This window comes from Typopeltis vanoorti, chromosome 12 (genome assembly GCF_054136105.1).
Source record: "Typopeltis vanoorti isolate ZY-2024b chromosome 12, IOZ_Tvanoo_1.0, whole genome shotgun sequence".
Lineage (NCBI taxonomy): Eukaryota > Metazoa > Arthropoda > Arachnida > Uropygi > Thelyphonidae > Typopeltis > Typopeltis vanoorti.
Genome location: NC_143560.1, coordinates 92,871,150 through 92,884,873, shown reverse-complemented (window position 1 = coordinate 92,884,873; position 13,724 = coordinate 92,871,150). Strand labels below are relative to the sequence as shown.

The window sequence follows — 13,724 nt, the reverse complement described above, 5'->3', positions numbered from 1 at the left end:
TGATGGGTATAGTGTGTTCAGGAATGACAGAGAGAATAAAATGGGGGGAGGGGTATTGTTGATGATAGCTGATGAGCTCCAGCCAAGGAGAATAGAAGTTGAATTGCAGGATAGAGAAAAGAGCACATTTGAGGCCATTTGGTGTGAGATTGTGGCTAGCAGAACTAAATATACAATTGGGTGCTGCTATAGACCAGGTGATGGAAAAGATGGTGGTGACAGTATGCACAAGCAAATAGAAGAAATGGGTGGAAGGAGGGTGATTATTATGGGAGATTTCAACTATGGTCGCATTGATTGGAGTGAGGAGAGGACACACGGAAGGAAGGAACTGGATTTTATGCAGTTATTAAGGGATAACTATCTGCGACAGCAAGTAATGGAAAATACTAGGGGTCAGAGAGTGCTTGGCCTAGTAATTACATCTGAGGATTTGGCTGTAACAAATATGACCACATTGCCACCAATTGGTGAGAGTGATCATAGGGTCTTGACTTGGGAGGTGGCTAAAGGTGTAGAATTTTCAATTAAGACAGGGTACATGTGGAATTATTTGGCTGGAAAGTATGACAAGCTTAGGAGTTTGATTGGTTCAGTGCCATGGCATGTACAACTGCAAGGATAGAAGTTGATAGTGCATGGGAGGTAGTTAAGAAGTGCTTGCATGAAACAATGGCTGACTGTATACCTAGAGTCCGAATAATAAATCAAGTAGGGGTTAAATTGATGAATAACACCATTAAGCTTGAGCTGCAAAAAAAGAAACAACTATGGAGGGAATTTAAGGAGAAGGGTGACCGGCAGGCACATGAACGGTATAAAGCGCAGGCCAGAAGGGTGACGAGTGTGGTAAGAAAAGCAAAAAAGGATTACGAAAGAACATTGGCCATGCAGGCTAAAGAGAATCCTAAACAGGTTTTTTAGATATGTAGCAAGTAAAAGGAAAAATGTACGTGGCAGATTGATTTTAAAGAATGCCGATGGTAGGGAGGTAACTGAATCAGTTGAGATAGTTGAATTACTGAGTGAGCACTTTGCAAGAGTATATCATCCAGGTGGTGACATTGCAGAAACGAATAAACCAGTAGATTATACGGGAATTGTGGTTAATGAAGTGCAGGCGAGTAGTCTATTGCATAACCTCAATGTCAATACATCTGTGGGATTGGATGGTATACCAGTTCGTGTTGTACGAGAAGCAGCTAAAGAATTGTCATTACCCTTGACCATTTTGTTTAATTTGAGTCTCAGGTCTGGGTTAGTCCCGAGCGGGTGGAAAGAGGGGAAAATAGTTCCACTGCATAAAGGTGGTTCCAAGACTGCTGTTGTAAATTACCGACCGATTAGCATATCAGGAATCATTGTCAAGGTCTTAGAGAAATTAGTCAAGAAAAGAATACAGGATTGGATAGATGAAAATGGGATATTGTATGGGGGACAACATGGTTTTGTGAAGGGTAGATCATGCCTCAGTAACTTGCTCACGTTTTATAACACAGTGACGGCTAAACTGGATAGGGGTAATGGGTTTACAGTGATACTACTGGACCTTGCCAAGGCCTTTGATAGGATACCACATGTAACCCTAATCAGTAAACTGGAGCAGATGGGGATAGATATAGGGTTGGTGAGATGGATAGGAGGGTGGTTGAAGGAGAGATATCAAAGAGTGGTTTATTCAGGAGTGGAGTCTAAAAGACATCTTGTGACTAGTGGAGTGCCACAGGGCTCTGTTCTTGGACCACTGCTTTTCAATTTGTTCATCAATGATATTGGAAAGGATCTGAGCGGAAGTGTTCACTTGTTTGCTGATGATGCAAAGTTGGGTAGAGCAATTGTGAGTGCACAGGATGTCAAAATTTTACAGGATGATTTGGATAGTTTGGAGGACTGGGCTAGGAAAAATGGATGTCAATTTAATGTGGCAAAGTGTAAGGTTATGCACTTTGGGGTGAAAAGAATAGCAGCAGTATATCGCATTGGTGGAACTATACTCCAGGAGATTGATGAGGCCAGCGATTTGGGAGTGTTGGTGGATAGGAAGTTGAAGTTTAGGGGGGACACATTGCAAAAGTAACTAAAACAGCTCACCAAATCACTTGGCTTCTGAAAAATACTTTAACATGCAGAGACGAACAAGTTGTTGTTCCTCTGTATCGAGCCTTGATAAGACCCCATCTGGACTTCTGTGCCCAGTTATGGGCACTAGGGTTTCTTCGTGATGGGGAGGAAGTGAAGAGGGTCCAGAGATGAGTGACCAAGATGATAGCAGGTCTGTGGAATGAACCTTATGAGAATAGGTTGAAGATTTGTGGGTTGCAGAAATTGGACGATAGGCGAAGGAGGGGTGATATAATTGAGACATTCAAATTACTGAAGGGTTTTTATAAGATTGATCCAGAAGATATTTTTGAAAATATGACTGGTGGTGGGAGGACTTGGGGGCCATGCATGGAAGCTGGGCAAGAGCGTGGTTGACAAGGGTGTTAGAGCTAGGTTCTTTACTTGGAGAGTGGTAAATGAGTGGAATAAGCTTCTGGAGCCTGTTGTGGGTGCTACGACCGTGAATAAGTTCAAGGCAAGGTATGATAGATACTGTGTGAATGTTGAATAGTTGTTCTTGACATGATGTTAGGGCCTCCCTCGATGAGTCTGTTGACTCCTTGGAGTTTACCGAAACAATAATAATAATAAGTTTTAGGGTACATATTGCAAAAGGCATAAAGATTACCCAGAAAACTTCTGCTATAATGTAAAGAATCCTGACAAGTATGAATAGGCAGGTGATAATACCACTGTATAAGGCACTATCAGGCCATATTTGGATTTCTGTGCATAGATCTGGTTATATTGGCAATAATGAAACAGAGTGCAGAGGCAACAACTATGACTGTCCTAGAAATTCAGGAGAATAACTAGGACTCTAACTTGTTGAGTATGATGATAACTTAAGAGGACGTGGACTTTCAGAGCTTAGTAAATAAGTAGAATAGAGGTGAAAGGATTGAAATACGAGTATATAAGTTAGAAATATGAGTATATAAGTAGGAGAGAGAGCTATTCGCGCTGCAGGTGGTCTGTATTTGAGTGAAAGTTGCATTGTGAAGTTAAGTAGATTCTTCATGAGAAGAGGATGTGAAATAAAATAAGATCCCATCAATAGCCTGGTTGGCCAATATCCACTCCACAACCAACAGGAGATGATTGCATAGGTGATTGAATAACAAGCATCCCTAGTTGAGTATGGATCTCTGTACAATAGATAACTGTACACAGACCATGTGAGTAATGAAATGAAGAATGGAATGCATTGCCAATGTGGGTGGTGAGTGCTACAATGCTTCAAGGAATGAACTTACAAATTTTGCATGAGGGGCTATTATGTTTATAACAGCTTCATATAAACTTCATTTTGGTAATGACAGAGCAGTTAATCCATATTCTACTTTGTAACAATGCACGTGTTATCTGGTTAGTTTCTTTTGCAGAGCAGAAAAAACTTTGCTTTTTCTGTAACTTGTTTTTAGCTGAAGAGCACTTAAATGTTTCTCCCATCTTATACATCATTTGAAACCAGATTCATCTGCACCATCCAGGATCCGGGTCTCATGTGACTAGTTACTTTTAGTGAAAATTCCTATTTTCACTAAAAATTAAGTGCCCTTCAGCTAAAAACAAGTTACAGAAAAAGCAAAGTTTTTTCTGCTCTGCAAAAGAAGAAACTAACTAGATAACACGTGCATTGATACCAATTCTTCCATATTATTCATTATCAATGAATAATATAGAAGAATTGGAGTTGCTAAAAAGGAATCAGAAAAAAAAAAGTTGAATGAGAAGTAGTAATGAAATTAGTATGGAAGATGTGAAAATGAGTGATGTCTGTCTGCAATGAAAGGAACATTTGGAGTGAAATGCTGAAAATGGCAAATAAATTAAGAGAGATGCAGAGTGAGATAAATACTAAAATAGATACCAGAGTACTAAAATCTGCTGCTAGTGAGAAGATGAGATTTCGTACGGGTTGGATTTGTGCAAACTGAAAGATAAAAACAGAAAAAAATGAATATATATACTAAAACTAACTAAAAATCACAAATTTAAGTTCAGATTGTCTCTAATTCATGGACTACGTCCAGGGTAGCCTGGAACAGATCTGCCAATGTGCAGTCCTGGATAATATGATTGGTCTGTTGATCAGCACCACAGTCACATGTCAATGATTGATGCAAGCCCCACTTGTGCATGATAGCACATCTGGCATGGCCTGTCCTTTCAGGCGGTTGATGTGCTCCATTGTTGTCTAGGCAGGTCAAAGCCAGGGACCTCTGTTGTGGGGATCTGTAATGAGGCGTCCATTTTTTATTGTGTTGCATTTAAGCAAATAGGTGGTAGATTTTGGAGGTCCTCATGGATGGGTAAGATTTTATTTTCCATACATTTTATCCACTCTCTGTTAGCAGCAGCTTTCCTCCTTATGTCTGGTGGTATGATGTTAGAGAGTGTTGGTAGTCATTCAACAGGTGTAGACTTTATGCAACCCGTCATAATTCTCATGGTATTGTAAAGTTGCACATTGACCTTGCTGACTGGTGACTCAAATACCACTAGGTATTTGAGAGTACACTAGGGCATGGGCAGCAGATTTTAAAGTGTTGGCTCCTGCCCCCAGCCCAAACACACATGCTTCCTGATGATATTATTTCTAGTTTAAAGCTTTTGGCAGACATTTTCCACTTGTTTAGTGTGCTTTTCTGAAGGTTAAAGAGCGATCTAAGGTGACTCCGAGATATTTTGGTTGGGGGTTGTGCTTCAAAGTTTCTCCTGTGAATGAGGCCTTCAGCCATTTATCAGCTTGATGATTGTTCAAGAGAAATGTGCAAACTTCAGTTTTAGAGGGATTTGGGCAGAGACACCATTTGGTGTAATAGTTGTACAGAACTTCAAGGTCTTTCAGGTGGTTTCAGCAGAAACCACCTGAAAGAGGCCGAGACTGTGCTCAGGTGGTTTTAACGCCAGATCGTTTGCTTATGTGAACTTCCGGGATGAGGTTTGTGGCATGTCACTAATGTATAAATTAAAGAGGAGCGGAGCTAGCACAGAGTCCTGTGGTAGTCCATTTTTTAGTACTTTAAAGAGACTATTTTTACCATTCAGTTGTACCTTGAATTTAGGCTTTGATGTCACGCTTTAGGATGTTAATTATCTTTGCGGTTATACGACAGTTTCAAATTTCAGTATGAGTCCATTCACCCAAATTGTGTTGTATGCAGTGGACAGATCTATGAATGCTATAGGTTTTAAGGCCTTTTTGAAAACCAGCTTCTATATGTGTAGTAAGGGCAAGTACTTGATCACAGCAGCTGAGAGAGTCTCTGAATCCAGCTTGTTCATTTGGTACTATAGCATCGATCAATGGGTAAATTCGATTATAGAGTAATCATTCAAAAAGTTTATAGGGAATACTTAGTAAAGATATTGGTTGATAGTTTGCTGCATCAGTGGGCTCTTTTTCAGATTTTAGGATGGCTATAACTTTGCTCCTCAGGAATTCCTTTGGGATGTTCCCACTTTCTAGAATTTTACAGAAAAATTGAAAGAGCCACTTACGAGTGTTACTTCCAGGATTTTCAATGACCTCGGGATGACTATTTAAGTAAAGATATTTACTTAAATAAATAAAGGTTAAAAAATTTACTTAAATAAATAAAGGTTATACGGCAGTTTCAAATTTCAGTATGAGTCCATTCACCCAAATTGTGTTGTATGCAGTGGACAGATCTATGAATGCTATAGGTTTTAAGGCCTTTTTGAAAACCAGCTTCTATATGTGTAGTAAGGGCAAGTACTTGATCACAGCAGCTGAGAGAGTCTCTGAATCCAGCTTGTTCATTTGGTACTATAGCATTGATCAATGGGTAAATTTGATTATAGAGTAATCATTCAAAAAGTTTATAGGTAATACTTAGTAAAGATATTGGTTGATAGTTTGCTGCATCAGTGGGCTCTTTTTCAGATTTTAGGATGGCTATAACTTTGCTCCTCAGGAATTCCTTTGGGATGTTCCCACTTTCTAGAATTTTACAGAAAAATTGAAAGAGCCACTTACGAGTGTTACTTCCAGGATTTTCAATGACCTCAGGGTATATACACTATCCAGGCCTGCTGTTTTGTTATTTTTCAGTGATTTAATTGTTTGAATCAGTTCGTTTTTGGTGAATGGCATTGAGAGGTGATTACTTTGTTTGACACTTCTATAAACATGGATATATTTGGTCCTAATTTCTTTAGAATAGGATGCACTAATCTTTACATTGTTAGTTGCTCGATGATGTTCCACACCAGGCCTCGCCATGTAGTCCTGTGTTTGCTTTTCTGGCAGCCTCAACTCTCTGAAGATCAGTCACTCCACACACATGCCATCCATCCATCTCATTGATGGTCTACCCCTGCCTCTTTTTCCAGGAACTTTACCTTCTATTACTGTTCTGAGAAGTCCTCCTTCCATCCTTTCTATGTGTCCAAAATATTTTAACTTTCTTCTGTCAATATCCTTAAGGAGCCTTAAAGGTCTACTAATCTTTTCTAACACCCATTCATTTGTATGCCTTTCAGTATATGATATCCTCAACAGCCTTCTGTAACACCACATCTCAAAAGCAGATATCCGTTTCTTATCTGACTTCTTTAGGTTCCAAGTCTCGCATCCATAAGTCGCTGTTGGAAAAACAACTGCATCTAAAATCCTCAACTTTGTTCCCATGGAGATAGATCCTTCCTTCCAAATTTTAGACAGGTCTCTGACTGCTGTTTTAGCCATTCCTAACCTTTCTCTGACGTCTTCTGAACAGCAAGTCTTCACATTAATAATGGATCCCAGATACTCAAACTTGCTGACTTCCTCAGTTCTTTCTCCATTAAGATACACTTGTTTCTCAAGAACTTCTCCATTTGTTTTTCCTTTGAGAACCATGATCTTTGTCTTGCTAGAATTGAGTTGAAGTCCTCTGTTATTACTGATCTTGTTAACTTTGTCAAGAATTAGTCCTAGTTCTTCCATGTCATTACAAAGGAGTACTGTATAATCAGCATACCTCAGATTACTGATCAATCCACTTCCTATCGTAATTCCTGTCCTGAGCTTATCCAATGCTTCACGCATGATGTCCTCTGCATATATACTAAACAAGTGAGGAGAAAGTAAACATCCTTGTCTAACTCCTTTTCCAACTTGAAGCCAGTCAGTCAATCCAACAACTGTTCTTACTGTGGCTTCTTGCTCCTTATACAAGTTGCTATCAACCTGATAGTGTGTTGAGGAAAACCCATTCTTTTTATTACTTCCCACAGTTTCACATGCTCAACACAGTCAAAAGCTTTAGAGTAGTCTAAGAAACACATTACCAGAGGGAGTCTGAATTCTTTATATTTTTCTAGGATCTGATCTCTGGTGCCCCTACCTTTCCTAAAACCAGCTTGTTCCTCGGGCATCTCTGCCTCAACTTTGGCCTCAATCCTATTTAGCATGATCTTTAATAAAATTTTGCTTGCATGAGATATCAAACTAATAGTTCTATAATTCTTGCATGCCTTCATATCACCTTTCTTGTGTAGTGGTATGAAAGCTGACTTCTTCCAGTCTCTAGGCCATGATCCTGTCTCCCATATCCTTGTAATCAATCTATGAAACACTCTTATCTCTCCATCCCCTGTGGCCTTAATTAACTCTGCTGGGATTTCATCTGCACCTGGGGCCTTATTGCTGTTGAGCTGCTTAACTGCTCTTTCAACTTCATGCCTAAGTGGAGGAGGTTCCAAATCAAAATTTTCTTGGTGGGAGGACTCCACATTTTCTTTATCCACTCTGCTGTACAGTTCCTCACAGTATTCTTTCCATTTGTTTTTGATTTCCAACTCTTCTGTTAGTAATGATCCATTCCTGTCTTTGATGACATTCAATTTAGGCTTAAACTTGTGCTTTAAGTCATGAACTAAATAAAATATCATTTTATAATTATGCCTTCTCATCTGGAACTCTATTTCTTCACATTTATTAGTATAGAACTTTTCCTTGTCCTGCTTGATGGCTCTTCTGATTTCTCTATGTAATCTCTTGTATTCTTCGGTCCCCTGTGTCTCTTTGTTTTTCCAACTGCCTTCTTTTGATTAGTTCCCATGTTTAATCTGATATCCATGGGTCTCTTGGTTTTCTTATTGGGCCAAGATACGTCTTCGCTGAATCCTGTATTATCATCTTGACTCCTTCCCAAAGCATTTCTGGTGAGATTTCCTCATTGGTCGCCAAAAAATCATCCAGCTGAGTTGATGTTTCTTCTGTGAATCCACTAGGAATTACTCTAACATCCAATCTAGTGGAATGTACCTGACCTGGAAGTTTTCAGAGTCTTAGTCTTACTTTGGCTCTTACCAGCTGATGGTCTGTACCACAATCTGCTCCAGGACAAGTATGCACATCAGAGATGCTTGTCTTCCACTGCTGGAGAGCCAGGATGTAATCAATCTGGTGCCTTGAACTATCAATGTTAGATGTCCAAGTATAGGTCCGTCGTGGATGTTTCTGGAAGCAGGTATTGGTAATAACTAATCTGTTAGCACAGGCAAATTCCAACAGTCTTTCACCATGGGTGTTACGTTCACCCAGATCAAACATGCCACACTCTGACCTGACTCTTGATTTAATATTTAATACTTACACTAAGTAAGTCCACCTCCTAGTCAGAAGGATACAAGATAAATTATTTTTATAAGTATTAGATCATAATAATGCTAAATCAAAGGAGAAAAGAAGAAGAACAGGTATCTTACCTGGTTGATAATAATCATAAATTTTTATTGTACTAGTCTGGATGCTAGCAACAAGGTACTCTCTTCTAATTCTGAATTTTAAGCAATGGTGAACTTCATGAGGTATCTAAAGAAAAGTTTAAAAAATTCACAGCTAGTCAACTTCATCCTACTTTAGTGATGCATTACAAAGTTTATCATACTCCTCACATTTCCTCCTTTCATAATGAATTATTAATATTATCAGGTGCATTTTTTAAAACACTTATAAGAGTTATTTTTTTTGTCCATATGGCAGGTATCAAGTCTTGGTGGATAGCTATTACTCAATTTTAATATGTAGAATTCTTACAAAAATTTGTCAAGAAATTCCAATTTTTGTTTCAAATTGACAATTTGCAAAGGCAAAACATATTGAAATTATATATTGCAATAACTTTACTATTACTGGATGAATTTTAACAAAATTTGGGATACATACAAGAGTATGCCCTTGTGGCACAGATAAGATAATTTATATTTAGTGGCAAGATGATCAAACAAATATTAATAATCTGCACCGAGGACATTTAAATCATTTGCTACAAGTAGTCAATGAAGTTAGAGACCAGGAGTAATAGCAAAAAGAGAGTTAAAGTCTAGGAGTCACATTGCCAAGGTGGTAAAGTCATCATATTGGATAAATACAATGCTCAGGAGAACACTACCTTGTAGGAATAAGCAAGTTATTCTCTCAGCTTAACAAGCCAGTGATAAGACTATGCTCAGATATGGTCATGGGAGTTCAGAGGAGATAGCTGAAAAGATACAGAGGACAATAAATCAAGATAATATCTGGCCTATGAAACTGTGCATAGGGAAGATTGAGGGAATGTGGTCTTCAAAATGTTAGTATGCCATAGTCAAACTGGCATCATTAAGGGAAAATTTGCAGAGAGAGATACATGCATGAAGACACTACATAAGTGAGACTGAACTGAAGAAACAAAGAAAGTCACAAAGTCCAAAATTGTGCTACATGCATCCTCATTTCCCAGATGTGAGACAATTTTATTCATCCAAATTTTGAATGTTAATATAGTTTCTCAAAGAAAGTTGTTTTTTTCCCACAATATTCAATAATGATTGTCTAAGACATGGTCTGCCAGTCCTGAGTAGCCATAGTGTTGGTACTGAACATAGTCTATTCTTTCAAAGATTCTGATGTTGGTTGTCCTGCCTGTCTGTCTGGCCACAGCTAGAGAGATTGCAGCCCACAGGATGCTTGTGTTGTGTCGGAAAAAGTGTCGATTCACTTTTAATGAGTCATCCTCTTTCCGACCCAACATAAGGTAACGTTAAAAACCATGGATATGGACATGCTTATGCCTCCAGAAGAAAATATGAATCTTGGTAATTCAGAACTATGTCTAACCATTTTTCTAGTAGATATTAAGTGATTTTTGAGTAACCCATAATTTAAATAGATAATCTTTGTGGATTATTTAACAAAGGAAAATTATGTATAAATGCTGAAAGATGTATATAAGATGATATATATATTGAGTCATGTCAAAAACATTTCGGAGTTGCAGTGACCAATCGGGCGCCGCTAGGTGCATGATGTAGTCACCAAGAGAGGGCGCTCACATTGACTATATAGGTTTCGGCACATAATTCAATCACTCTCTTATTTTTCTGTTCCTGGTTCCTGATCCAAGTGCTGGATAGCTGTGAAGCTTGCCGCCGTACCCAGCAACATTCTCCCTTTGCTGTGTGTGCCGTGTCAACCGTAGCCACAACTGAGGAATGTGGCCAGAGTTCCAGAAAAGAGCCGTTGGTTAGCCATGCCAACGTATAAATCAGCGAAGAGGTGAACCTTTTCGAAAAGGAATAGAAGTATGTCACAGACGCCATAATAAATATACGGTGAGGAAGCCTGGAAGTCTAATTAAGGAAGTCCCAACTACCAGAAAAGCAAGAACGGTAAGGTGCAAGTTTTCGTATTAAAATTGAATAATAACCAAAGAGGGTATAGGAACCAGAGGGTTAAGGAGCTCCATATAGTCAATTTCCATTTTTGTATCTAAAGAACTGTTTTTCTTGGACATTTCTGTCTACCTCTAAAGAGCAACAAGTGACACTCTAAGCTTAAGCTGAGCTGGGAACCAAGATTTCGAACTGTTTATGTTGGAAGAAACATTTATATCATTGTGTTAAATTTAAATTTGAATATTAACTGAATTTTGGGGGAGGATAAAGCCTAAGCATAAGAGAGAAGATTGTCCCATGTGAAATTTGCAAGATGGAGAACCTCTGATATGCTCCATATTAGGATTGTAGAATGTATCTATGTATATGTGTTTTTCCTACATATGAGGAACTGAGCAACTCTGTAAGAATTAACCGAGCCTGAACGTGGTTACACAAAGGAGAGTATGAGATTGCTAGAATAAGATTTTAGAGTAAACCTTTTGGATATATTAACTAAAAAAAAAGGGGGGGGGGAGGGGTTCAGGCTCTTTAGAATTGGAATTTTTAACTAAAATGTATATATGTATTTGTCTAAATAAATGTATTTCTTTAATTCAAACCTCATGAGTCTGTCACTGTTCTGAGAATTGAATTACCACTTGTTAAATTTCGGACCATGCAGAAGTAATAGGGGAATCCATTAGCAACTAAGAAAGGGGGACCACGACTGCAAACCACTTGATCCCTATATTGTTTTTCAGTAGTTTTAAATTGTGTGTCAGAATTCAGTTGCCAGCTGGCACAGTCGATTTAAAAAATATATAAATTTGTCGGCAACGGAATAGCTGAGAATAAGTAAGATAAGTAAACAATATAACTAATAATAACAGGGCCAGTACAAAGACATAACACTTGGTAGACTAGGAAAATTTAGGGATTGTAGATGGTCTTAGGAGAATGAATAAGGAATGTCAATATTTTTGTGTAAAGATGCTTACCACATTCTGTTTCTTGAGTTGTGAAGTGCCATGGATACATGCGATGGATTAACTATAGTGTCTGTTTGGGAAAGAGAGAAAAGGATGTGTCGGGGTAGCAATATACATATATATATATATATATATATTTCACTACCAGTATTTTGCTGGAAGGGCTGTGACAATTAGCTAAAAAGGTATTAAGCATGTGGTTCGGCTCAGTAGTAAATGCATTCTCATCAAAGCAAATCAATCTTTCCTTGGTAACCAAATTTTTATAACACCATGCTGCTGGGAGAATGGTGTTACTGTTGCAGGTATCAAATTGCATGTACACAGATTCGGTATCAAAAGTTGTGAAGTTGGCATACTGTAGGAATCATAGATAGTTAAAAACATTTAGATAATACCAACATTTAATTAAAGTTAACTGTTATGTATCTACCTGGATACTGAAGGAATGAGGATGGACTGGCAATTTGGGATTTAGCCGACCAAATTGTATTCTTATTAGCTAAAACCACATTATAAAATGATGGCACAACATGACAGAATTTCATGCCTGCTGGGGCATCACCAGTTGTCCAAGGCCCCCATTGTTTTCCATTATTCTATTCGCCAGGGAACCAGGGAAAACAGCAAAAAAAAGGTCTGCTACTGGAACAAATCCTAAAACACATCCCAACTCAACATCACCAGAGTTCAAGATCGGTACTATCAATATAAAAAAATCTCTGAGGAATGAGATAAGTACCAGATCGACATAATAGGGGTGACTGAAACAAAAAAGACAAAAACTGGTGAGATCTTTCTGAGCAATAAATACAAAATGCTATATTCAGGCAATCACAATCAAGGAAAAGAAGGAGTGGCCATAGTATTCAACACGAGTCTAATACGAGTTTAATCTTCTTGAATGGCAAGCAATTTCAAGTAGAGTGATGTGGGCAAATATCAGAATGGGGAACTGGACAATTAGACTTATTTTGCCTATGGCCCCACAAAAAGAGGAATTTTTTGAGGCTTTAGAGAAAACAACTGACACAATGAAAAAGGAAAAGTTGGTCCTTGCTGGGGATCTAAATAGCAGAGTAGGAAATGATTGTCAGACATACAAAAATATTTTGGGAAAATTTGGAGAAAAGAGCAAAGCCAATAATAATGGCAAATACCTGTTGGATTTCTGCTCAGGACATGGACTAGTTATTACTAACACCATGTTCCAACATAAAATGTGCACAAATTCACATGGAGAGAAGAGGCAAGGAATAAGAAAAGTCTCATTGACTATGTTATTGTTGATAGTGATGTTTTCTCCCTGGTGCAGGACACCAGAGTGTACAGAGGATTTGAAATTGGAAGCGATCACTATTTAGTCTTGAGCAGGATAAAACTGAATTTCGTATTGAAAGAATAATATGTAAGAAAGTTTTAAAGTGAATAAAAGTTGAGCAGCTCTTGGATGTGAACTGTAGACTAAAATACACAAAGATTATTGAAGAAAAAATGAAAGAGTTTGAGAACAGGAACCAAACCTTGGAGATTCAGTGGCAAGCCTTGAAGAAAACCCTGATTCAGCCAGAGAGGCATATGGTGAAGTTGTCAGGAAGGATAGAAAAATCAGAGCTCCATATCAAAAGTTCCTGGCAAATAAGTCAGCTTCTGCTCTTAGAGAATACAGAGACAAATGTAAGAAAGCTAAACACTGTGTAAAACTAGCTAAACAAAAGTCATTGGAAGACTTTGGTAAAAACATAGAAAATAATATCAAGAAGGCAGCAAGATATTCTGGAGAATGTTGAAAAAGCTCAGAAATGGAGGAAAGAGTGCTGTGAAAGGAACTAGAGATGATAAAGGTAATATGAAAAACAGAGAAGAAGATATCCTTAATGTATGGAGCAATTACTTTGAAAAATTGCTAAATGAAACAATCAGTGACAGCACAGTGGTAAAAAACACTGACCTGCATGCAATCAAATACAAATCCAT

At 38.2% G+C, this 13,724-nt stretch overlaps 1 protein-coding gene across 1 annotated transcript in view; it reads right to left on the bottom strand.

Annotated features, from left to right (window-relative positions):
- The window catches only part of LOC150101006 (venom factor-like), a 697,967-nt gene that overhangs the window by 88,436 nt on the left and 595,807 nt on the right, over positions 1–13,724 (bottom strand). The window contains exon 37 of the mRNA XM_090401101.1: positions 8,827–8,932. Coding sequence (XP_090257227.1) covers positions 8,827–8,932 — 106 coding nt within the window. The remainder of the gene's footprint in view (positions 1–8,826; positions 8,933–13,724) is intronic.